Raw genomic sequence first — 26,565 nt, 5'->3', positions numbered from 1 at the left:
AGCCCCTCCCCCTTCACGATCCCGCGAGCTACCGTTAATTCCCGACCACAGACGGTATTCCCGGTTTCTCCGGAGTTGTTAAAGCGGCAGCTTTGAATTAATAATTAAAATAAATAAAATGTATAAACTGTTTCCGTCTGGCGTACAAACGGCAGAAAACACACACACACGTGTACAAATATAAAAACTAATAAACCTTTAATATGAGCAGTTTGTACAATTTACAAATCGCATTAAAATGTCTGAAATTATTTGCAAATCCCAAAGTCGAACCACACCCATACAAGAGAAACCAAACTGCATATAATGGCATATTTGAGTTATATCAATATACAGGGTTTACATAAAACATCCGGTGTGTAAGCAGAGGAGCCATCACATGAAACACGGACATGCAGCCCTGTGATCGCTGCGCTGCACACGTACAAAAATAGATTACACTGATGCACTAACAACGCTGATTTCTGAAAAGTCTTTATTCATGTTGTACACGTCCTGACAAGATAAGGTCATCCCTGATGGAGGAAAAGATATTAACAGGTCCAGCGACATAAGAATATCAGCTCGGTTGTCAAAAATTAAATAAATACAAGCTTTTGGTTTCATATCAAAAGAAACTGCTACAAAACACCAAATCTCAAGATGTCACGCAGAACTGGCGTTACTCACATGTTCAACAGTTTCTCCGTTTGTTAACATTATCCAGTAATGCATCACCAGTTCAACGAAAAGAAAGGGAAAAGGTTTAAGGCACCGTTGGGTCGTCTACTGCAAACCGCTGCAGCAGCCGTTGAGCATTTTAAGTTTGCGCCATCTGTACAACTTCACACTGCGAAAAGGAAAACGCTCATTGTTCAGACCACCTGGAATGCTTGGCCTCCTTACGGTCTCTGGAATATTTGGGAATTAGTATTCTAACCTGTAAAAAACGTGATAGCGCTTCAGAGACAAACCAGCGGTTGCATCGGTACGAGAGGCTGACAGGTGAGGAAACACGATCGGTTCTGTAGGCCACGCGTGTAAAGACGCGCTGGCGCATTATCGACCCAACACGTAAGAGGGGAAAACAACAAGAGAAACAAAAAGATTCGGGTATATAAGGACTATAACGAGACGAGAGCTCCAGGTGAATGTTAAACACTTTGCTATAACAGAGTACTGGGGCGCACCGCAGGCCCCCCAAATCGAGCCCAAAGAGCGGCTGAAAAACCAAACGCAGCGACCGACGCTCCGCTCTTCCAGCTGAACCTCGTGCATCTGAAGGTTTGAGTACAAAGCTCGTGCTTCACATATTTACAGCACAACCTAGAAGCCTGTCTTTACTAAATGATACTAAACAGGTTAAATACGCTGTTGTACTGAAGGTTTATGTGGAGGCACGCGCCGCCACAGGTGGCCAAACGTATTCCGTCATAGCAGGACTTCATACTACGCAATAATAGACGACTGGAGTCTCTGCAAAAACCTTAAACATCCACAAGAGCTTTGCTTACTAAAAATCTGTGACGCTTCTAATATAAAGAGTATTAAGAAAAAAACAAACTGCTGAACATCTTCTCTTGCAAATTTGAAACAAAACTGAAACAGAAACAAATAAACGCTCTGCTGTGACACACTGAAGGCTTTCCTGTTATAAAGCAGCATCAGACTGGTGCTGTGACGCGGGAGGAGGACACGGTCGGAGGTTCGAACACGAGCCGCCCTCACGAGAAGCCCGGGGAGCCGGCTGCGCTGTGGTGCTGCAGATGGGCTGTAGTGTTCGTGACGCCTGTGGCGAGGCCGGAGGCCTTGAGCGGCGTGCTGCAGCCCTGTGCCTGTGGAAAGCGCTGGTGATAGCGGTCCAAGCGTAGATACTTCACCGTCACCAGCTTACCTGTGGAACAGAAGCAGTCACTGCAGCGCTCCTTGATACGTGAGCTCACCCATCACAGCGTCATGAACATGAGCGACATGTTAATCAAAGCTGATTCATGTTTGTGGCAAACTGGACTCTGACAGACGCGTTTGAGGGTTCACCTACATCTACTTCACTGTCGGCCTCGAGCATCGTCACTCAGGAAGCTGCAGGCTGGAAAACTATCACGTGAAACACCCGAAGGACTGATTTTTGTTCTTCCAGCATCTAAATCATGTCTGTTGATATGTTTGTTAAATCGGTACTGCTGACACGAACCAGTTATTTGTGTTTCAAAGAGTCCAGATTATTGATTTAAATGTGATTATTTATTACACTGACGGATCCTCCAACAGTGGTTTTTCAGTCCGGCGCTCGAATCAGTTTTAACTTTTGGTTTTAGGCACAAAAACATTTGACTTGGATCAGATGCTGTTCATCAAATCTTACTTACATGCCGACTCTGGAGTCACACTTTTGAACTTATGCCTGACACCAGACTGACTTTATTCATAGTGTGCTGGTGTTTGGGCCTCCATCACAAAACCATCTCACACAATAACTTCTGTTTATGTTTTAGCCGATCTTTGCAAGTTCAGTTACTGATATCGATGTTAAAAATCCCCCAAATTAAACTCTTTTCCGTTTCATAGCCTCACCTTTAATATTCAACATATTTTAGTTTAATGGTCAAAGTCTGGAATAAGCTCCATAACACTAATGTGCAATAATCTTTTCTGGCATCGTTGTATTTTCACTCAGTTGTATATAGCATTTGTATTCTATTTTTATCTTATTGTATATTTTATTCTATTTTATTCTACTGTATATAGTATTTTATTTTGTACAGTTGTGTACTGTATTTATTCTTATTGTATTCTAATTTTTTCTCATTTTTGCTTCATAACTTTTGCACTGTCCACTTCCTGCTGTGACAAAACAAATTTCCCACGTGTGGGACTAATAAAGGTGATCTTATCTTATCCTTGGATCGCTGTTCCCTGTTACAGACCATCCTTAGTTACATGACTTATATGATTTTGTAGGGAGATCACGCTAAAGCCCAGAGTGAAGATCACTGTTTCAGACTGATGCTCTTCATGTCCTGTTTGCTCTTATTTACAGTAGAAACTGATCACAGGTTGACAAACATGTTCCCTCTTTGTGCTCTTCATGCACACATGAGTAATAACGGCTGTGCGTTAGAAAACGTTACGTGAGGGTTTGAAATAGAAAACGATTGTTTTCAGTCATTCGTATGAAATTCTTCCATGTTTTTGGTTAAACTCTGAACGTGTTCGACGGCAGCAGAGCTGTAAGCAGATCATCTCGCATCTATCAGAGGAAATCAGGTTATTTGGACGCTGCTTTAGACTCAATGATTGTTTCTCAGCACGTCACTGAACTGGATCCAAATCTTACAAACACTAAACTGCAACGACAAATATCTCCGTGGTTCCTTTAACTGCAGCACGGGATCAAAACTTTGATGAGCAGCTGTGTCATGTGACCGTCGCTGTAATCCTGCTCAGCAGCATCAGTACTGGCGTGGACTCTGGACTCTGGCAGCAGCTGCACTTACCGTCCACGTTCATTAAAAGAGTTTTGGGAGATTTACCTACGACATCTATTTGCTTCCATCAAATTCAATATGGTCATTTTTTCTCAGACATTCGCTATATTTCATGTTTTATTGTGAATAACATGTGTGATTTACCATCGAACCAGGAGCCATGAAGCGCCTTGAAGGCTTTCCCTGAGTACTCTGCAGAGAGACACTTGACATAGACGCAGCCCTGTGAAGATAAAGAGGCGGGAGTGACACGTGCAGCCAACAGCATGAAAGCTGAACTGTGGGCAGGCAGAGCGTACCTCTCGTGAGGTCTTGTCCACAGCTATATGGACGATGCCGTCGTTATCGCTGCATTTCTCCAAGATGGCCTCGCGAATGGCTAGGTCCCAGTTCTCCCCCACCTCCCTGAAAACATCAGGTAACAAGAGCAGAAAGTCTGTAAACACTGAGGAGGAAGCATCAGTCGTTTGTCACCTACTGTTTCATCAGGACAGAAGGGCGAAAACAAACGTGTAATTCTTAAAATGACATAAAACACCAGCTTCCAACAACTTTCCACGCAGAGCAGAGCTGCTTCGGAGACAGGACTTTGCTAAATGTGCAAGGAAATAGTTGCTTCAACCTTCAGCAGGAACAAACAACACAGAGCCAGCAGGTCAGCAGACGATGCTCCTAACACAGGACTGCGTTTCCCCTCCAACATCTGGACTCTGCAGAAAACTGTCTGGGAACTTTTGGGAACTTTAGTTCTGCTTTTTATAAAATCGTCCCAGCTTCCACCTGCAGCTGGATCACTTCCTGTCGGACAGACTGGGCAGGCATGCCTCACACTCTCAGTGCATCAGCACCAGGACTATTTACACTCTCTCCTCCCTGTTCACCAACACCTTTAGTCACCAGCCCATCAAACTCCTCAAGTTTCCAGATGGCGCCACACTCATCGGGCTCATCTCAGGTGCAGACGAGTCCATCTGCAGGAGGGAGACTGACAGCCTGGTGACCTGGTCGAGTTGAGACACCTGGATATGCAGACTCACTGTTTGCAGCTTTAACTGCTTCAACTCTTCTGGCTTTCCACGAGGTGTAGGTGTATGCTCGTGGGAATAACTGACCATCCAGAAGATCATGTGTGCAGTCAGACACTGATGTTGGATGAGATGCCTGTGAAGCAGAGGGTTGAGGGTGGGGTGCCGGGGGAAGGTTGGCTGTCGCAGCTGACAGCAGTCCTCTAATCTAAGGACGGCGGGGCCTGGGAGGGAGGAGTCTGGAGCTGTGCCGCAGTGACGGGCACGGAGAAAACTGTAACTTAAACAAACACGACCAGCAGAGGTTGGACTGCGTGTCTGTGGGGCCGGCTTTGGTGTGCAGCTCCCCCTCGACTTCATCCCAAAGCTGTTCTCTCGGGTTGGGGTCAGGACTCTAGTTCTTCACCAAACTCACTCGTCCATGTTTTTAATGACTTGTTTTGTGTCCTTTGTGCCGTCATGTTGGAACAAGAAGAGCCATCCCCAAACTGGGAGCATGAACCTGTCCAAAATGTCCTGGTGTGCTGAAGCACAGAGTTCCTTTGACTGGAACTAAGGGGGCAAGGCCGACTCCACAACCCCACCTCCACCAAACTGGACACAAAGCAGTGAGCACCGTTCTCCATCCATTAAATGGTTATGGTAACATTAATATCTTAATATCACAATCCATCAACAATTGTTTTCAAAAAGGTCAGGCTCCATCACATCCCAACGGCGCTCCATGAGACTGATCTCGTGAACATTTGAGCTCTGAGCTCTGTGACACGGAGTCGTATCCATGTCGGCAACAAGACTGAAGCAGCTGATGATGCTCAGCTGGTACCAAGAGGCCCAACGTGTGCCGATAACATCAGCCCCGCACCACGTCACCACCACCAGCCTGAGCTGCTGGTTAAAGGGTCGGTCCGTACTTTTCCATTTATAACGTACTAAGTCTTGAAAACGTTCTAGTCCTCTACGCTGGGACATCTTTAGTGCTGTATGTGATCTAACAGACCATCAAACATGCAGAGAAAGAACTTACATGACTGGATCAAACATGTTTCTGATTTTCAGGCATGGGGTCAGGCTGTTGGGGGGTGAATTCCTCCGGTCCAACGGAAACGCTGAAACAGCAACATGATCAAAGTGTTAACGGGCAGGTGATCGCAGTAAGAACATCTCCATAACGTTTACAGACTGGTTAACAGTAGGTCCATTAGCATTTAGACAAACAACTGGCCTGAAACGTCATCTGATCAACTAGACGCTCTAGTGCGTTACCTTTTCCTTGCCAGACTTTGGAGGAGCCTTTGTCACAATTAAGAGAAGGCTGGATCCACCTCCAAACCAGGAAGTCTGCTCCACCAATCCTCTGAGTCTCTGTTCGAATCCTTGATTCATTCGCTGAAAGAAAACTCACGGCTCGCTCCCAAACCTTCTTCATTTTCCTCCTGCAGAACAAAATCCCCAAATCATCAGTACCCCAACTGGGCACAACCCGGAATTTCTCTTATACAATATCCCGTCCATGATGTGGGATACAGACTCATGGAAATTTATCAAATACCTAGAAACACTTAAAATCTATAATTAACTCCAACAAATAACCCCTATTCCACCCCAGATTAAATGAAGAAATAACAAAATAATGCACGTCAGAAAAATACCTTTCAAAGGTTACACATAGGGTGGGCGATAGAAACGATATACGATAGAAACGATATAAATTTGGCCAACGATAGAGATTTTGACTATATCGCTCTATCGCTATAGCGCATGTTGATGACGTCATCAAGCTGCGCCTGTTTTGGATGAAAGCATCACAGCGACTACAACCAGTATCATCTGCAAATTATGCCGACAGTCACAGCAAAGAGATGAAGCACTTTTGAAATATGAGGAAAGCCAAAAACTGCGCTTCCTCCACTTCCGTAACATTGATTCATTAATGTTGAATTCTCTGCAGCTGCTCTGTTCCCATGTTGTTGCAGTATATTAATGACCAACCTCGTATTGTGGATGAATGATCTCAGTTGTTCTCCTGACTGAAGTTTGGCCCGTGTATAGCATCCTGCTATGCGATTGCATTTGTCCCTGACCACCAGAATCCCTCACGTTAACTTTTATCGAGTGGAAAAAAGTTGGCGTTCATCCTCCAGCTTCACTGTGCTAATGTTATGCTAACATAGCTGTGTCGCTAGCAATCACGTAGCACAACATTATATACCAGGTAGTCCAACTTCAGTAACCCTGCAAACACCACTGCTGTTTAGTTTTCTGTCTTCATTTATGTTGGAAGTGATAGCAGAGCTGTACGTTTGAATTAGTTTCAAATCTCTCTGTCAGAACATGCTATATCATGTTTAGGTGGAAACTAGCGAGCTAACTTCCTGCTAACTTTTTAATAAATTCTGTTTTCATGGATGCAAAACTTAATTGTTAGACCCGATAAAGCAGCAACGCTGATGATTTAATTAAAGATGAAAGAATTTAGACCGTTTTTAACTCTCAGTGTTGGTTTGACTTTGGGACCTGAAGAAGACGGAGTTTAGGACCCAGATTACTCCGTGAAGCTCCTCACTACGGCAGCCGTAATGCTCTGACAATCCATCAGTGCGGCTTACAAAAGTTACACTAAAACATTTTTAACAGATTTCTGCAGCCAAAATCGGTTCGAGTAAGCACAACCAGAATTCATACACAAGGCACTCTCTCGATTTTTGAGAAAATTAAAGGATTTTAAGTGTGGAAAATACGTTATACAGAAGAAAAGAATATATCGTGATATATATCGTTACCGCACGTGCTTCAAATTATATCGCGATATGAGTTACATACTAGTTACACAGTAATTCTACTTACTGATACCTGTTCACAAACGGAGAGTTGAGTTTTAATCCAGCTCTGACGTCTGGACAGAAACATGAAATTTTCTCAAAGACCAACGACGTAAAGTTAAATCTTATAACGTAAAAAAGTTCAGACCCACCTCAACCAAAGAGATTTAAAAAAACAAAAACAAAACAGTAATCTGATTACCTGAGGAAACTGCTTTGAGGTCTAAAACTGAAGATGGGACTTACCGGTCCTGCGGCTGAACCAGCGAGTCTCTGACATGTGGGATGGGCAGGTAGGGCTGTAGGTCCTGGTTCTCTTGGCAAGCCTCACCATGAGTCTTCATCACATCTGGATAAGAAGAAGGTACCAAACTCCTAAGCAAACACTTCCTGTCTGACGTCCAAGTGAATACGGTGCGGTCCTTACCGATGATCCTCTCCACCATGTCGTACATTTGTCTCGTCTCCACCTCGTCTCTCCTCCAGCGATACTTCACGTAGCACACCACGCTCCACACACAAGCTGCCGCTGTGCAGACAAACAGCATTCACAGGTTCAAACACAACAGCTGCCTCCACATCTGCATCAATCTAAACTCTGATGGATGACTCACTGAAGCTGGTGCTGCTGACAGAACGTATTCAGGGTATATTTAGTCATAATATTCATTTATCCTGGTTTTAAGGAACCGTTTCTTATCAATCAGCTGACAACAGAATGTCGCTCCTGCTCACCTACAAACTATTTGATCTGTTTAGTGTCAAAATTACTTTTTATATCATTTATTGAGAAAAATGCACAAAACAATCATCACCTGTGTGACCAGAAACTTGGTGGGTTTTGCTTTAGTAACAATTTTAGTGTCTTTGTAGCAGACCACACTTTAGTTGCCACTGCAGTAGACCACACATGATGGCATTAACACCACATGGATCTCACAGCTGGATGGAGTTTGACTGATTTCCTTTACAAATGACTAAAAAATAGATCCCATTAACCCTTTAAGACCTACCACAGAACCAAGTCCGCCAGAGCTTATATTATATGTTTACATGCTGTGGAGCCATTTTTGGGATCATTTCAAGTTGCTATACATCAATACAACCATTACAGCCTAAATTTTAATAATATGTCTGCATTAAGTGCATAGTGATTACATAAATTGCAAAAAAAGTGCAATAAACTACAAAAAATTGAAAATCGTTTTTGTTTTTTTAACATATATTTCTAGTTAGAGAAATTTAAGAGGCTTATCCCTCAAAACTGTAAATACAAAAAAGTTGCACAAAATAGTTTCCCACCACAGGAAATTTATTTTGAGTGTCTTCATAGTTTTATTTTTGAAATACACCAATTTTTATACGCTGCAGGAAAAACGAAAATAAATATTATGATGCAAATTTGCAAAGAAGCAGCATATGCATCAAAATAAACTATTTCCAGCAGTGCAATATGAGTCCTAAGCATCCCAGAAACCACACAGAAAGTCATAAAGTCAAACATAACTTTTAAAAACACCAGTATAGGCTCATGAGGCCCTGATGGTAAAAAACTACATTTCCGCGAAAATGACGTCACTTCCGGTTTCGGGCAGGTCATGGCGGACATGCAAAAGTTCACGCTGATGGATGTAGGAAGTGTTACGAACAGCTGATCGGATCGGCAAAGCGTGTTTCTGGAATATTATGTTTTTGTTGCTGCAAGTGCTTTTTATGCAGTTTTTGCAAAGTTATATGTGGAAGGAAACTGTGACCGAGGACAAGCTGATGGCATAAGATGTAAGTACAACTCCTCCGGTTTCATATGCAAAAAAAATTATTGCGCTAGCTCACGTGGTTGCAGAGCTACCGGGATTTAAAAATAGTTACGCAAAACAGAGCGTGCTGCTCTGACCGGCTTTAAAGGGTTAAAAAAAGAAGCTGTGTCTGTTTTCAGAGGTAAATCACGACACACTGCAAACACATGTTTGATAACTCCTTCTAAAAATGACTCACATCAGGTGCTCGCCCCTCATTCACAAACCAGATGCAGAAACTGCCGCCGCTACCGTGAGGGTAAGGCTTTCTGAATCATCTGGTGAGGAACAGCACCCACCTGCACAGTCCTCATTATAAGGTCCATGTTTAGTTTGTGTAACGTGCTTTATTCACCGACTGCAATGAGGAGGACTCTGTTTATGATGGTGAAGAAGGCTCGGCGGAAACGGCACGTGAAGGACATCTTGGGATGAGTGGACTCCAGCCGAGCGATCGCAGACACCTCAGTCACCGGCTCGTCCGGCGCCGCTCCCACCAGCCTGCAAACACCGGCACAGAAAGTGAGTGCATGTGTCGCTCTCACAGAGGCAGCGAGGAACGCTTCAAAGAGGCTGAACATTACCTAACGCCAACATCCTGGCCTTTTTGGATGATCCAGTCCAGAGATTCGTTAATTAAGCCTCTAAACGATTTATTTTGAGCCTGCACAGAAAGAAGAGACGTGATTCTCATTTATTTTAAGCAATTTCTGCCGATTCACTCAAAGAGCCAGGTGCTATGATGTTTATACATGAAGACTCACATGTGCAAGCACACACGAGTCAGCCACATGGACAACAATCAGACTGCTGCCACACTTTGATTTAACTGTGTGATAAAAGATGGAACTGCTGACTTTTCCTATTGAATGTGTTGCTGTGTGGATGTACCAGTAAATACTCTGAGGCCTCGTCTATGGACACGCTCCGGTTTGGATGATTTGGGTCTCCACAGTCATGCTGGCCTGTAATCACAAGATTAAACTGATGATAATCTCGCTTTAATCCAACTTCCCCAGATCACCACACACACAACGACGAGCTGATATGAGCGGACAGACCACACAAACGTTAGAGACATCTGTGCTATATGTTTCTGTAAGGACAATAACACAGCCTGTTAAAATCACACATATTGGTAAAATCCCATAATGATCATGTCTGAAAATTTACTCTTAAATCAAATTTCCAAAGTTAAACGATGTAAAAATGGAGCAAATATGTTAAAATCTTGTGTTCACATTGGCTGATGTGGTAACTGTACTGTCATAAATCTAACTGTGAAATAATCGTTGCCATAAACAGTTAATAAGAATTAACATCATTACCAGCAACAAAGGCCAAGTGGTCATGAAGACTGAGCAGCAGCTTCTGGATCACATCCTTCTGGAAAAAGAAACGATTATTTTAGAAAGTACCAACAAAACTGCGCTGATCTGCATATTTATTCATTTTACTGACAAAATCTCTGCAGAGGAAAAGGCCAGTACACACAGAGGGCGTGGCCAAACAGCAGCACGCCACTCTGTGCATTTCATGACCGAAAGATTCAAACACAACGAACATGTTGGGGATTTAAGTTCTTAAAAAACACGTTGTGAAAAGAGTCGACATCATCACAATGAGCAGAGACGTTTCTGAACAACAAAAAGGAAGAAAGACTCATGTTTCACGTTTCAGGTGGGCAGTGTGGCAGTGGGAGCTCTCGTTGGCAGAGCAGAGACTGGACGTGGGTTTGGTTTTAAATCGGTTTCCCAATTCAAATGGATTTTAGTTTGAATAAAGTTATTGATTCATTGAATCCTGAATGATTTTCAAATATAAAATTTGCCAGAATCTCAGGTCAAAGTTCATAAAAATATTTCAACAATCACCAAACGAGAGCAGGACATAAAGACGTAAACAGAGAGCGTGGATTGTTCACCCGACGGCACGTCCCTGCACGTCTCAGTGTACCCACAGACTGACCCTCAGTCACTGACACAAAGGCCTCTGCTGTGATGCTCACACCTCTGATCAAGTCTCACACTGTCAGCTTTGTTTTTATACACAGATACAAACATGGAGATGTAAGAATAAATGATCAGAATCATAATACTTCTGAGTCAAAACTCCGTGACGACACCCAGCCCAGCTGAGGGCCCGGCCCAGCTGAAGGCCCGGCCCAGCTGAGGCCCGGCCCAGCTGAGACCCAGCTGAAGGCCCAGCTGAGGGCCCAGCTGAGGGCCCAGCTGAAGGCCCAGCTGAGGGCCCAGCTGAAGGCCCAGCTGAGGGCCCAGCTGAGGGCCCAGCTGAGGGCCCAGCTGAAGGCCCAGCTGAAGGCCCGGCCCAGCTGAAGGCCCAGCTGAGGGCCCAGCCGAGGAGGCAGAGGAATCGTTTCAGAGAGCTGACTGACCCCAAGCAGCGTCTAGATGTGTCTGAGGACAAACAGGATTATTTTACTATTTGCATCTTCAGAAATGGAGCACGTTTCGAGCCACGAGCGCACTTGTTGCCAAAAGTGCCAGAAAGTATTAGCACCAAATTTACCTCCACTCAGCAGCCATCTTTAATCCACTGTGGGTAGTTCTTATTTGAAGCATTATCTGAATAAACAGTAGATTTGTGGTCATGGTGCCATGTCATCAGGTGTCAGGCAGGTTATCTGACCTGCAGTTTAACAGTTGGACACAGGCCTCTGACAGAAATCGCTCTTCATGAGCTTTTTTATCTGCTGATGGTGCAGCTTGGTTAGCTTTAGGCAAAACACTACGTAGGTTTAGATATTCCAAACTAGAAAGCATTGAAGTAGCACTTTAACACTGTGTTGTTTTGTTTAAGCTGGTAAGTGCAGATACCCCACTCTGCTAATGACAGCGAGTCAACATCTGTCAGAACTTTAGGAACACTGGGATAAAGTGAGCTTCTCCTGCTGGTGTCGTGCTGCCACCAAACTGATGTTTTTATTTTTGCATGTTTGTTGTGCTTAAATGTTTCAGATCTTATATGAACAAAGATAAACTGAGGAAACTGAAAATGTCATTTTCAGATGATGACATCATGTTTTTAAAAAGCTATCCAACCTACACTGTCACACGCTTGGACACGCCTTTCATTTAATGCTTTTTCTTTATCTTCATGTGTCTGTATGCAGCTAACAAAGTGTAAAACAACTCAAAACATGTTTGAGATTCTTCCTTTGCACATGCTGGTATTCTCTGATGAGCTTTATGAGGTTGTCTGCGACGCTAACAAACTGGACGGTGTGCAACTTTGAGTCTAAAATATAAAACACATTTAGAGTTATTTATCAACTTTCTCTTTGCTACATAATTCCACACATCTTGTTTCATATATTTGATGTCTTCAGTTTGTATCTACAATGAAGAAAGCAGCAAAAATGAAGACAACATTAAATGAGAAGGTGTCTTCTGATTGGCCGTCAGTGTGGTTCTATGTAAAACTGCCCACTAAGCCTAGTAATTGGTGACGCCATGATTTGCAGCAAGAAGTGCAATCGAGCATGTGTGATAACTGCCAATGAGCCGTTGATATCACTCTACAGGACTTCTGCAGACTTGTTTTTCCACCAAACCTGTTTGTTTTTACAGCCTCGATCTTTTTGCTAAGCAGTGGTTTTAGCTTCGAGCTCTCGTGGTCGGCATTTTTACCCCATCTCTGTCTTATTGATGCTTCCCTAAGGACACCAGTAAACCCTCCGTAGTGTTCGCATTGCTCACCGCCGCTGATTTTCCTGCTGTTAGGAGGCCGCTGCAGTACTCGTGTGAACAATAGGTGGCAGCACTCATGACATAAGTGTTGCTATAGGAAGGGAAGAAGGCAAAGCAAAGACTTTCCCAAGTGCCCATATTTCAAACAGCGGTAACAATCCCCTCTGCATACATGTCCATCAGAATGGGACGCCAACCTTGGCTAGGTTGTATTATTAATATTATAAAAACATATAGCTATGTTTTCATACTCAGATGACACCCAGCTTTATCAATCCATAAAATACGATGACAGGTTGTCTTAAAGACAAAGAGCTGAGTGGCCTCTAATTTCTTGCTTCTAAATTCATTCAAAACTGTTATTGTACTCGGCCCTGAAAATCTACAAACATGATGTAACCACATACTTTACACTGACTCCAGTAAAACCTTGGAGTTGTTGTTGATGAGGATTCAATGTGCAAAGAAAACAAATATGCAGGACTGCTTTCTTGCATTGGTGCAATATTTCTAAAATTAGAAACATCCCATCTCTGAATAACGCTAAAAACTGGCTCGTGCGTTTATTACCTCCACACTGGATTACTGTGATACATTATTGTTCAGTTGCCCTAAAAACTCCCCTAAAAGCCTTCAGTTGATGCAAAGCGCTGCAGCCAGAGTGCTGTCAGGGACGAGGGCATTGATCTCTCACCGGCTTCTCTTCGTGGCTCCAAGTTCATCCCAGAATCTAACTGAAAATCTTTCTCCTCACATACAGGCTTTAAGACCTCATAACAATATCATCTCAACAGAGCACTTCACTCTCAGACTGCAGGCTTACTTATGGTTCATATTAAAAAGTAGAATGGGAGGCAGAGCCTTCAGCTTTCAGGGCCCCCTCCACTAAACCAGCTCCCAGTTTGGCACAGAGATCCTCGCCACCTTTAAGATTAGGCTTCAAACTTTCCCCTTCGATAAAGCATCTGGTCAGAGATGGATCCGGTGACCCTGAACCCTCCCTTAGTTACTGTGGGCTTCCCATGATGCACTGAGTGTTTCTTGTTCGCTCACTGTGCTTACACGCCTCTCTGTATGTAATCATTATTTATCTATCATCGTTTGCTCTTTTCCACGTCTTTCGCCCATCACCCTCCCCCGGTTGTGGCAGGTGGCTGCCCCTCCCCTGGTTCTGCCAAAGGTTTCTTCCTGTTAAAACGGTGTTTTTACTTCCCACTGTTCCACTGTGAGCTTGGTCACGGGGGGTTGTTGGGGTTGTCTCTGTATAGGGTAGAGTCTCTACCTTACAATACAGAGCGCCTTCAGTAACTGCTCTTGTGATTGGTGCCATATGAATAAAACTGAATTATTGTTGAATCATAAACACTGTCCTGTACTGAGGCACGTGAGTCCAGCAGTTTTTTGTGACGTTCTGCATGACTATCTGATAACTCTGTTTCTCTCGGTAGGCCGTCCACTCCTGGGGAGTTTCATCACAGGTTCAAGTTTTCTTCAGTTGTGGATAATAGCTTTCACCACAGTTTGCTCCCAAAGCCTGGCTTTGTAACCCTTTTCAGACTGATGGATGTCAGAGTCTTTGTTTCTTACCTGTTCTTACGTTTCTTTAAATTGTAGTTAATTAATGATTAAACAAGGAGGCGATTACTTTTCAACATACGGCCCATTAGATCTGTTTTCAGATCAAATCCTCATTTATCATCTTGTACCAACTTGGATTATCTGATATCTAATGTCACAATTCAGTTGATGATCTGAAACGTGTGACAAATACACCAGAAAATAAATAAATCAGCATTAGAATAAAGCATTGCAAGTTACTGAAATGGTACACACTGTTAATCTAATCATATTTTCTGTGCTGTACATTTGAAAACCTCTTAACTTAAAGAGTAGGGAGAGCCTGAAGAAAGCATTTACTTACATTAGGTGTGTCAAACTCTGGGGGAGGGCTATTAACTGAAAATGAAGAAGAGACAGACAGTCAGGACAATTCTCATACAAGTTTCCAAAGTGCACGGATTGAGAAAAACATCCATAAATTACTTTTTCTGTTAAATATAAAACTGTTAGTGTGTGCATTCGTAGCTTTTGCACATTCTGCATCATTTTAAGTGTAACGTGATTCTTTTGATGGTCACATAATCCTTTTATCTGTAGGGGCACAAAAACAACTCCTCAGAAATCGGTGGAAGTGGATTTGGAGCACCGTCCCCTTGTTCTGTGCTCGGGCAGACTGACTGTACAGACTCCTGCCAGTCTTAAAATGCTCATCTTTGGATCTGTTTGTATTTGGGAATCTCTCCAACTTTGGTGTTTGTTCAGCAGGAACATCCACTCAAAATACACAAAGAATAAACACTTGAATACATTACCAGGCAATAAAACAACTACATGCATTATAGTCCCTAAACAGCCACAACTTTAACACTCCAAATAGGCAGATACTCACTGACGCTATCCACCTCCATGGCTCCTGAACCCCTCATCCTGAGGTACATGAGGCCCAGCAGCACGAAGAAGAGACACGCCGCTGTGAGCAGGAACATGGACAGGTAGTGAGCGCTAAAACTACCCGAGGAAGCTAGCTCTTCCCTTTTGAACTGCTGGAGAAGCTCGTCTTCGGGAGCAGACACGTTCCTCTTGAGCGCTGCGTGGCCGTAGGAATGGTTGGGAGCAGGGGTGTGATTAGAGTGGTTGCGCCTGTACGTCTGCGACAGACCGCTGTAGGTGGAGAAGCGCGGTCTCAGCTCGGTGCTGTTGCTTCTGGATGCGCCGTCCTCCCCGGTGGCCGGACTGCTTTTACCGGTGTTTCCTTTGTGGTTTTCGGTAAGTGACCTGTAGATGGGTTTCCTTGGAAGTGTGTGACTCCGCGAGTCTCCCAAGCGGCTAAAGTCCCTTCTCCTTAAATCATCTTCCTCGTCATCCTCACCTTGACTCCCCCCCATGCTTAGAAAACGACGAGGCGTCGCTTCTGTGTTCTGCCCATCGGTCGCAGACCCTCGACCAGTAACGTCGGAAGATAACGCCACACCGGGGTGGTTTCGTCGAGGCTCCAATCTGTCGCATTCTGGCCCACTAACTTCCTCCTCGTCCGAGTCTGAGTAATCTCCAGCTAATTTGCTAGCATTCAGGCGAGACGCCCCGCGACCATTTAAAGAGCGAGATTTCTTTTCCATATCCTCCTCATAATTGTCCTCGTCCCCGGAGTCGTCGTAACGCCGTAGTCCCGCATCGGGACTGGGTCTGTCACCGACTCCCCAGCCCAGTGAGACACGTCTCTCTCCGTTCTGACCCAGGGAAAAATTGCTGCTCGGTGTCGCGCTGTGGTCGTACCGACTCTTGATAGCCACACTCGGCGGTGAGGCAGGCCTAATCTTAGGCTGCTGTTGAGAACCGGAGCTTCTGTTCGCTCTGCCGCTGTGACCGAGGCCTTTCCTCTTTAGTGGGCTTTCAGCATCAGACTCGTCGGAGCTGAAGCCGAGGAGGGAGGACTTCCGGCCCGGTCTCCTGCTTGTATTCAGGTGCGTGACGTCATGGCTGACTGGCCTAGATGCCACTGTGCTACCGCCGCCAGTGGTACTGTTAATGGCACCGATAGTACGGGTTTTACCGGGTCTTAGTCCTCGCTGCTGTTGCTCCTCGCGAAGCTTCTTGAGTTTCTTCAGGTACACCGGACGAGTGTTCTCAGTAACGGGCCCTGGAGTGAAACCAAAACGTTTTAATTCCAAAAAAAGCTCCTCATCCGTTAACTGCGTTGACGCCATCTTGAAAAGACCTCGAAGACGGTTCTGTGACGGAAATGACGTAGAGGTGAAGTGGCAACAGACTGGGCTGTGTTCAAAATCACCAACAAGCTGCGAAAATGTCGCAGACACCCCCCTTTATTACGTCGCGGATGATTTCAAATTATGTTTTGTTTCATATTAAATATCTAATTACTTTTTCAAACAAATAGCTTTATTGAACGTTTTATTGAACAAACAAACAAAAGTAACCATCTAACAACTGAAGGTAACAACGAAAAACATACAATTTAAATATGAAAAATATAAATAAATACAAATCACAGAAAAAGGAAAAAGAGTCAGAGAAAATAATCACGTTAAATCAAAATTGTTAAGTAATGAAAGTAATTCTCGTTTGTTTGTTTTCTGTTTTTTAAACAATTGTTGTTGTTATTTTTTATTTAAAAATTCCACCTTACCACTCAGTGAATGGAGTAAATGGTCCAAAAAATGACCGAGAACATCTTCAGAGACTGGATGAAGTCCTGCAGCGATTAGAGGAGGCGTCCCTGAGTTTAAATGTCAGTTCACAGAGAAGGAAGTGACATTTTTAGGACACCGGGTGGATAAGACAAGTTTACATCCAGTGCTGGCTAAAGTGAAAGCAGTGCAGGGGGCGCTACCCCCAAAACCAGTGACAGAGCTCAAAGCTTATTTGGGGTTGTTGAACTACACAGCATTCTGATTTTAAGCCCCACAGACTGAGACATCAGGAGATGAGTGTGCAGGGTGGGTGTGTGCTGTGGGGGGCAGATCGAGGTGGACGCCCCCCGTTAGAACAGCTACATCAGTCACAACCAGGAAAAGACGCATGAAGGGCCAGAAGCTCATGTGGTGGCCACATATGGAGACTGACACTGCAGACAAGGTGAAGTACTGCAGTACTTACTTTACACAGTAAGTACATTACTGTACTATATATATGTATATATGTACTGTATATGTACATGCACACACATATTTAAATATATATAGGAAAGCTGCAACCACCAAGTACCTGCAGAGGGTCAGGCAAGTCCTGGGGAGGGAAGGAAGGGGGCCGGGGACTGGTGAGTGTCAGCACCACAGTCCAGGATGAGACAACGAACATCCAAGAATACATCATGAAGATGGCCCCAACCGACCGAGTGCTCAGTGAATACCTCAGGCAGCAGAAACCCGAGAAAGAGGAGGGAGACGAGGAACCATCATGGAAGGACAGGCCCCTGCACGGTATGTACCACCGGCAGATAGAGGAGGTGGCTGATATCCAGAAATCCTACCAGTGGCTGGACAAAGCTGGACTGAAAGACAGCACAGAGGCACTAATCATGGCAGCACAAGAACAAGCTCTGAGTACAAGATCCATAGAGGCTGGGGTCTATCACACCAGGCAAGACCCCAGGTGCAGGCTGTGTAAAGATGAGACAACCCAGCACATAACAGCAGGGTGCAAGATGCTAGCAGCAAGGCATACATGGAACGCCATAACCAAGTGGCCGGCATAGTGTACAGGAACATCTGTGCCGAGTATAACCTGGAAGTCCCGAGGTCAAAATGGGAGACGCCCCCAAGGGTGGTGGAGAATGACTGAGCTAAGATCCTGTGGGACTTCCAGATACAGACGGACAAAATGGTGGCTAACCAAGCTAGGCGAGTGGCTCCAGCAGATCCCGGGAACAACATCGGAGATCTCTGTCCAGAAGAGCGCAGTCCTGGGAACAGCTAAGATACTGCAGGACCCTCAAGCTCCCAGACCTCTGGTAGAGGACCCGAGCTGGAAGGATAAACCGCCCACAGGGGCGAGCTGGGTGTTTTTATATATGTCTTCAAGTGCTGTGTTGATTTCCTGTCATACGCACTGTGGTCTTGGAGGAACGCTGTCTCGGTTCACCGTATGCTGCACCACTGCACATGGTTGGAAATAAAGTCACTTGACTTGAAAATATATTTTTGGATTTCAAAACAAAAGTTCCCAGTTACTGTTGAACATGCCTCACATGGTTAGCAACATGTTAGGCAGGCGTGTTACTCTGAAGGAAGATTTCTGGGCCTGGATGTTGAACTTCTGGCTTTCGGGTTGTGATCATCACATCTATTCCACATTTCTCTACAAGCTTCTCTGTTGTTTTTGCTGTTTACAGATATAACCTATAACTGATTTTAATGTCTTACAAGACCAAACTTCAATCATATGTCATGTGTCAACAGATAAAGTTAAACTTAATGCACACAGTGCTGTTGTTCATTAGCACACACATTTACTCAGATCAACAGATTAACAGCTCAGTTTTAATCAAGTTAAATGAATCTAACAATCATATACAATCATTATATAATCACACACATAAAGACAATGATTTCACCTCATTGTTTAAAAAAAGTCTTTTTCATGTATAGACTTCAAAAACAACTGAAACACAGTGAATTTAAAACAAGAAGCTCATAAATTAAAAAGTAAATATCAAAATTTTAGAATTTAGATATTTATAAATCAGCAAGTCTTCATCTGGCAGACATTAACAGGGAGAGTCTGTGGTGACTCAGCAGGAAATCTTCTGCATAACAAATTAAAACAGCAGTCGTTCACAAATGTGCACAGAGGTTTTGCCTCCTTCCTAATTTTTCTCTTTCTGCGTATTTGTCACATTTCAGATGTTGTACAACAGTCATATAAATAAATACATTTTAATATTAGGAAAAGATCACCTGAGCAAATATAAAATTAAGTTTTTAAATTCTAATTTTATTTAAATCCATGTCATGAACTACTTGACGACTACACCCAATAACTGCTCGTGTCACCCTCAGAGCTGCAATCAAGCGTTTGTGGTAACTGCCAGTGGGTCTTTGTTATCACTGAGGGACTTCACTCCTCTTTGCAGATTTGTCATAATTTAACAAACTGGAAGGTTTCAGACACGAACCTGTTCACATCCTGCCAAAGCCGCGGCTCTCAAAGGGACACGCTGCTTTACATCGTGACGTGTTGCTTTTCTCTCAGCCTACTTAAAGATCTGCAAAGTTAAACAGACCTTTTCTGGATTTTCACCTTTATTTCAACGTCATGTACAGTTTATATAATTACTTATCAGCATCGTTCCACGAGCACGTTTGGAAAACTGACAAAATTATTATTCATTTTAAAGACGTGCTTAGATTTTCTAACAAAGCCAATGTTGTTTGCAAATCTTTGTGTGCATCATTCAGAATCCAAATTCAGGAAGGAAATACTGACCAATCAGATTTGTGCACACACACGTCTGTGAACAAATCTGATTGGTCAGCATTTCCTCTCAATGATTCCTGCATTTGCATCCATGCAGCTCTTCTCTCAGTGTGAGGCTGTCTTCACCTGCAGAGCTGCTATTTAAATGAAACGAGCTGCATTAGGGGCAGACGAGCTGCTCATTGGCTCCATATCAAATGAGGCAGTGAGGCCTTCCTCCATAAAACGACGAGTACTTGTTGGCTTTACAAGACAGAAAAACTGATAGTGATCCACAACGCTGGTTAATTCTGGGTTTCAAACAAACAGAACAACAGAAAGAGCTTAGCAAGAACACACCGATCGTTTTAACAGTTACAAAGGTCAATAATGGGATTTTTGGTGCACCAACATCAACACTCACACAAGCATAAATTAATCACAGAACAGGCAAATTGTGGGTTTGCAGCTCTCAGTGCTTCTTCATCGAGTCGAGGACGCGCAGAATGTGCAGGAAGAGGTTGACGATGTCCAGGTAGAGGTTAATGGAGGCCAAGATGTGCTCCTCAGGAGAGAGCTGCTTCATCAGCACGCTGGTGTCGTAGATGATGAAGCCACAGAAGACCAAGGCGCCAGCTCCAGCCAGGAACAGACCTGCATCGTCACTGTGGAAGAAGAGCTGCAGAGAACAGAGCACACGGGGATTTAAAGCGACTCCCATCGGTTTGCTTCTGAAGCCAAACCACCGCTGCTCTGCGTCCACCTCAAACTCTTATCTAATACCATCATCCCCGACGGTCTAGCGATTAGGCTGCTGTAACGTCCCACTTGGATCGAAAGCTTCCTGACAGATCAGAGAACCTTCAGCCTTCTTCAGCCGACGGCTCTCTGGAGGTAAAGCAGCAGCACGCTCCTCACACTGACAGCACCCAGCAGCAATACTGTGTTTGATTTCACCAACGTGTCTGTGTTGTTTCGTCGTGTTTATAGCCCGCGTTAAACTTCACTCTGACATCTTATCCTATACAAGGAAAAGCAGCAGAACAAAGGCTTTAAACTTGGAAGTCTTCTGCACTACGAGGCCTTTTATTTCAACAAGCCCTTTACCCCAGCAGGCACGTAAAAGACCAGCTCTGCAGTTTGCTCTCTTCACAACAGGAAACGACAGGTTTCATTTGCCTGCTGTGCTTCTGTGCACGCCGTCTGCTGCTTGCTGTTTCTACCTGTGACCAGTTCACCTACTGTGGCTCGGCAAAGGTTTGCTGTGGAAAAAAGTCCAACATTACAATTCTAAACTAAACTTCTTTACACTGGTGCACAGCCCATGTGTAGGGGATTTAGCTTAGCTCAGAAATAGCTTTCTGTAGTTTGTAACTCGTTGGCCTTTGTTCCTCTTTCATTAGGCCCATGTGACACTGACATCCACTCACCCTCATGAAGGTTCCAATGATGAGGATCCACAGACAGGAGAAAAGCCTGCAGGGATGAAACACACACTCAGTTTGTCTGCACGTCAGATAGGACATCAGTGGAAAGCTCGTATACATTTGTAGCTTCAGATTGAAGGTGTTTCGTGTCGTCACAACTTTCAAAATCTACGAATGTTATATTTATATATTATCTCATCTGCATATTACATCTTGTGTGTGATCAGGCAGCACATTGAAGGAGCTCCGACTGGACTTTGTTAAGTTTCTCTGAAGACGTTTCATCCGAGAAGCTTCTTCAGGTGGAGAGTCGCAGATTTGAAGCCCTGTGGGACCCAAGAGGGTCGAGGACCCCCTATTGAGCCTCTGCCCTAAAGGCTTAACATCTGTGACTCTCCACCTACTAGTCTTAGAACTGAAGAAGCTTCTCTGATGAAACGTCTTCTTAAGTCCAGACGCTTTCCTGTCCGAGCTCCTCAGACTGCGATGAGCTGGATGAACCTTCAGACATTTAAAGAGTCCCATCAGAACTTACCAAGCTCCCATTTTGCTGAAATCTCTTTTGGACTGAAAGGTGTAGGCTGTTAATACAGCGAACACAGCACAGGTGAGAAACAAAGCTTGCAGTATTGTGGAGTAATCATAGAAGGTGACTGTGGAGAGAAAGAAATCCCATCAGAGCCTGGAAGACTGGACACTAACAGAATGAAACTCTAAACACTTACGAGCTGTGGCAACAGACAGCGCCTCCAGAAGAGTCTGTAAGCAACACAACAACAGCCATTATTAAATCAGCAGTTACTGAGGCTGCAGCCGCTCAGCAAATTTAAAAAATATATTCAAGAAACTGAAAACAAAACTTACAAATGCAAACAGGAGGTAGAGGTTAGCTGGATGCTGGTGCCTGTACACAGCTAGAGCCACCAGAAGAACCAGCGAGAGCAGAGATGAAGCCATCACCACAGCTGGGCTGAGGAAGCAACCAGGTCACAGTGAGACAACAAGGAGAAACAAGCTTCATAGAGATTATGTGCAAAACACTCATTTTATAACAGCAGGTAGCACAGACAGCCCGCTGTGGACAGGTGATCAGACTACATGCAGCCACTCATCACCTCTTAACACTTTGCTCGGAAAAAGAGAAATAAGAGCAACAATTTACTGAACCCTGCAAACAGAAATGGAATTACAGTTTACAGGCGAAACTGGTTTCTCGTGGATCTATACCTGTACCAGGCTGTAATCACAGCAGATGAAGACCGGTGAATCACACCATCTTTTGTTTATGTTTATTTCATTGCTGTACTGTAAGAAGTGTTAGTTTTTTTTGTGTTTAAAGACTAACCATAAGGCAGCGCACCTAAAAGAGCTGTGAGACATTGTGCAAATGTGTAACGTTGCTGTCTATACATTTGCAGCAGTAAAGACGAAGCTACACTGCTTTTGATTCATATTAATCCAAGTGTGCAGCATAATGACAAAGCAAATCTAATATTTGCAAGAATACGATGACACTATGATACAACAATATCAACTCTGTCTCTTTGAAACTGCACAACACTGAGATAGGAGATTTTCTCACGTATTTGCTGGCATCACTAAATATTACACATATTGAGGAGGCGGAGTTAACCATGACTGCCAACTGCTGCGTAAACATGGATGATGTAATGAAAGCAGACGAGGAGCTTCCGCAGGAGATAATGTAACTTCAGATTCTCAGCACCTGGTTATGTATTAAGCAGCTCATTCTCACCTTGCGATAACAAACTCCTTGATGGTCTGAGAGAACATGAAGAGAGCAGAGGTGGCTGTGGTCAGGATGATCTGCAAGCTCAGGAGGGTGTACACCTTCCTGAGAAAGCCTAATGAACCAAGAAACAGCATCACAGTAGCTCAAAACCCATCGGAAGGTAACGAAACCAATAATAACTGTGTAGAGGAAAACAATGAACACGGCCAACGATATCAGTGTTAGCTAGATAGCGCGGGTCTGCTACTCACCCATACGGATCTGAACACTGGCCGTAGCAACATTAGTGCCGTAGTTAAAATCGTCTTCGATAGAAGACCGCGGGTATTTTTCACTGCTCATCTTGATAAACCAGCGTTTTCTCGAGCTGTTCTTGTTTCTCAAGCTACGTAGTCGTTTTACGGAAGAGCAGAGTCCCTTTCGTCTTCTAGATTTTATCGGCTGTTGGCAAACAACTGAATGGTGCATTACCGGTTCAGTTACCGCCACCAACCGGTGTGGAGTGTGAACTGCAACGTGGCTCAAAAAAACCTCAAATCCTCCCAAAGTATTTACCCTCTTTTAAAACTGAAATTAAGACCTGATAACTTTCACTTCTTGAGTCCATTTGCAGTAAATCAATCTATGAAAATGAAAAGATATAGTTTCATTTTTATGTTTCTGAGGTTTTGGGTCAGTTGTCTACTCTCTACCTGATGCTTGCGACAGTGTAAAATAACATGTTCCATAGTCTAAGGAGCTTGGAAAGAAAAGCATCTGGACTTAAGTTAAGTAGCTTGAAGACGTTTCACCTCTCATCCGAGAAGCTTCTTCAGTTCTAAGGTCAAATGGTGAGAGGTGAAATAATCTAATAATCTCAAATGATTCCTTGAACAGGACAATGAGTTCACTGTACTTAAATGACAACGATGGCCACCAGATCACAATCCAATGGTGCGCCTTTGGGATGTAGTTGAATGGAGGATTTGAATGAATGGCAGACAAATATTTAGCAGCTATAGTTATATGTGATGCTATCACATCAATAAGGAGCAAAACTCCAGAATGTTTGTCTTGATGCACGCTCAATCATCCAGGTAAGGAAATCCTAGAAAGTTTATTGTGTTCATCTGGACGTTTTCAGTGGGAGAAACGTTTCGTCATCATCAGGTGACGTCTTCAGTCTCAGCTGACTGCAGGTTTCAACCTTATAAAGAGTGACTGAACAATAGGCTGAGAGGTCAGCTCCTTCATCATTAATGATCAATGCTCATGCAAACTGCCATGACCATTGATCAACAGCCACTGATCAAAGATAATTGACTAATGACAATTGATCAATGGGGAATGGCTGCAATCACAGCATTGTAAGATGATGACAGATGCACCCTTAGGCCCCTCCTCCATTCAGAGATGGTCTTTCCCTTTTCACGTAAATGGCCTCCTTGACTCCGCCCTCAAACCAGCGCTCCTCCCTGTCCAGGATGTTACATCCTCATCATTGAAAGAGTGTCCACTGGCCTGCAGGTGTAGATAGACTGCAGAGTCCTGCGGGGACCTGATCCATAGGATGGACCAATTTTTGCCACAGTGTGTTTTGGGGTTTAAAAGCCACAGAGATGCAGTGTTTAGAGAAAATGCGTCTCAGCTGTTTCAATACTCCTGACACATACAGGATCACGAAGGGTTCCCCTTAGGCAGTTGTCCTCTCCTGGATCAGCTGGGGATTTTTTAGGCGCCTTTCCAGGTTCGACAAATGTCCAGCTGGGATAAACACGTCAACTCAGGGCTTCTTTGATATGATGTTCTTCTGCTTCCCTAGCAACGGTATCTATGGTGTTTACTCTGTGTTGTAGCGTCCTGATGACACCTTGACGAAATGAAATCTTAAATACTGAAATGTATGCTTTGGTTTGTGATACACATGGAGTTTAAAATGTTCCCATTACTGACGAAACTCACAGTCTAGCCTATCATTATTCATATAGTTGGGTTATTTAACATAATCCCTGGTTCTTTGATAACAGAGGGAGGTGTTTCACTATGGGTATCGCCTTGGCGTGACTGTAGAATATATATAAATATAATGGAAGTGCTGGATATATATATAGTCTTCAGTCAGAAAGACTGCAGCAGTCCAAGAGTTTGGTTAACTGTCTTTAATTAAGCTCCACAGAAGATTCTTCTGAAGAACATCAGCTTGCCAGGCTTAATCCAAATGCAGTGCAGCCATACGTGAACTCATTGTTGTAGAAGATACAGTATATGTGACTATAAGCATGGTTTTCTGGAAACAGAAACAGGCAATTCTGTAATTAATAGAGTCAAAGACAACTAAGAAACAATCACAACACATCTACGCAACACAGCAATATTTTACCATGTCCACAAGGGGGCACTGTAGACCATAAGTTGGCTAAATAGCACATCTGACAAGTTGCTAGTAGTAAGGCAAGAACACGGCTAACAACAGTTAAACTAAACAATAAACAATTGAAAAATCCTTTAACCGCTGGATGTAATCATCACCGGAGATTCTGACCACTGCTACTAACTCTGTACTAAATAAATAATTCCACCAACGTGGTATCACTATACTGAGGCATAACGTCAACATTCACAAACAGCTGCAGCCATTATCATACCAGTTAACCTGTCAAAGGGAATAACACTTACAGGTTCATTAACGCACATGTAATCACACAAAACTCTCCCTCTGCTGAGCACATGACCAATGATGCGCTTATTCCTGTTGGGTGCGCTTGATTCATGCCTCTAGACATCCTGAGGCCAGGACAGAGCAGGAAATTTGACCAGTGACCAACTGCAGAAGCTCCAATGACACCACAGGTATGTCCTAATTCCTAGGCTGCATCCTTTGGAGGCCGCACTTGAAGTCACATCCAGGCGACAAAGGCTGCTCTGAATGAGGCCAACAATTGCGTCCTCCTTTTCCCCAGATTTAAAGGATGGGTCGGGTGTGTCCTTCGTGGCCCACCATATCCCAGAACTCATAGCGCGGCCCAGCCAAGCCCAGTTTCCAACAATGGCGGCAGCCACTTAGTTTTAATATTACTCTTATTACTCTTTCTGGATCACAAAATAAACTTTTAAGATATTTTCATGTAGCTGTGTCAACTTCAAATATCTGCTCGGTTTATCAAGACATCACATATTTGCAAAAGTGCTCCGTCGTTTTCTGAGACGTCTGTGACCCACCAGCTCGATAGCTGTCCGGGAGCTCGAGGGTCACTAGAGCCGTGAGAACAGCGAACTCCATCGTTTTCAGACCCTGCAGTGACACTGTGTCATTTCTCCACAAGTCTTTCCTCCAGGAGGAGATGCAGACTGACAGAGTGCTCCTGGTGTACTGTAAACTTCTGGAGACTGAACCTTGAACTTGGATTGGTTTGGTTATCCCAACACTTTCCTTCTGTTTGGGGGAGAAGAGACGGGGGACACAGAGTGTTGCTGGTGACAAAAGACTGAACCTTTCTTTTTCCTTTCAAGCTCGTTCTTTGCAGCAACTGCTGTCTTGGATTTTCTATCTTGAGCTGGTGGGCAGACACAGTCGGCCGGTGCTGAGAGTAGTCCTGTCATGGTTCTGGGTCATT

The 26,565-nt window shown here is 44.0% G+C and overlaps 2 protein-coding genes across 2 annotated transcripts; both read right to left on the bottom strand.

Moving 5' to 3' along the window:
- Window positions 1–458: 458 nt before the first annotated feature.
- On the bottom strand, window positions 459–16,611 carry lemd3 (LEM domain containing 3). Its single transcript, XM_087830380.1, has 13 exons — window positions 15,270–16,611; window positions 14,742–14,776; window positions 10,439–10,496; window positions 10,002–10,075; window positions 9,695–9,774; window positions 9,466–9,611; window positions 7,742–7,843; window positions 7,561–7,663; window positions 5,759–5,928; window positions 5,520–5,601; window positions 3,767–3,872; window positions 3,612–3,690; window positions 459–1,873 (listed from the first exon to the last, which is right to left on the bottom strand). The coding sequence occupies exons 1-13, from the start codon at window positions 16,582–16,584 to the stop codon at window positions 1,704–1,706; spliced, it is 2,520 nt and encodes an 839-aa protein (XP_087686506.1). The 5' UTR covers window positions 16,585–16,611; the 3' UTR covers window positions 459–1,703.
- Window positions 16,612–18,856: 2,245 nt separating this feature from the next.
- tmbim4 (transmembrane BAX inhibitor motif containing 4) lies at window positions 18,857–23,419 on the bottom strand. Its single transcript, XM_006799742.3, has 7 exons — window positions 23,224–23,419; window positions 22,976–23,084; window positions 22,084–22,189; window positions 21,945–21,978; window positions 21,755–21,872; window positions 21,223–21,268; window positions 18,857–20,471 (listed from the first exon to the last, which is right to left on the bottom strand). Exons 1-7 carry the CDS (start codon window positions 23,312–23,314, stop codon window positions 20,265–20,267), a joined length of 711 nt encoding a protein of 236 aa, XP_006799805.2. The 5' UTR covers window positions 23,315–23,419; the 3' UTR covers window positions 18,857–20,264.
- Window positions 23,420–26,565: the final 3,146 nt, after the last annotated feature.

The sequence above is a fragment of the Neolamprologus brichardi genome, chromosome 17, assembly GCF_056152115.1.
Source record: "Neolamprologus brichardi isolate AB-2024 chromosome 17, ASM5615211v1, whole genome shotgun sequence".
In the NCBI taxonomy this organism is placed as follows: domain Eukaryota; kingdom Metazoa; phylum Chordata; class Actinopteri; order Cichliformes; family Cichlidae; genus Neolamprologus; species Neolamprologus brichardi.
This window is presented reverse-complemented; position numbering and strand designations above follow the sequence as displayed.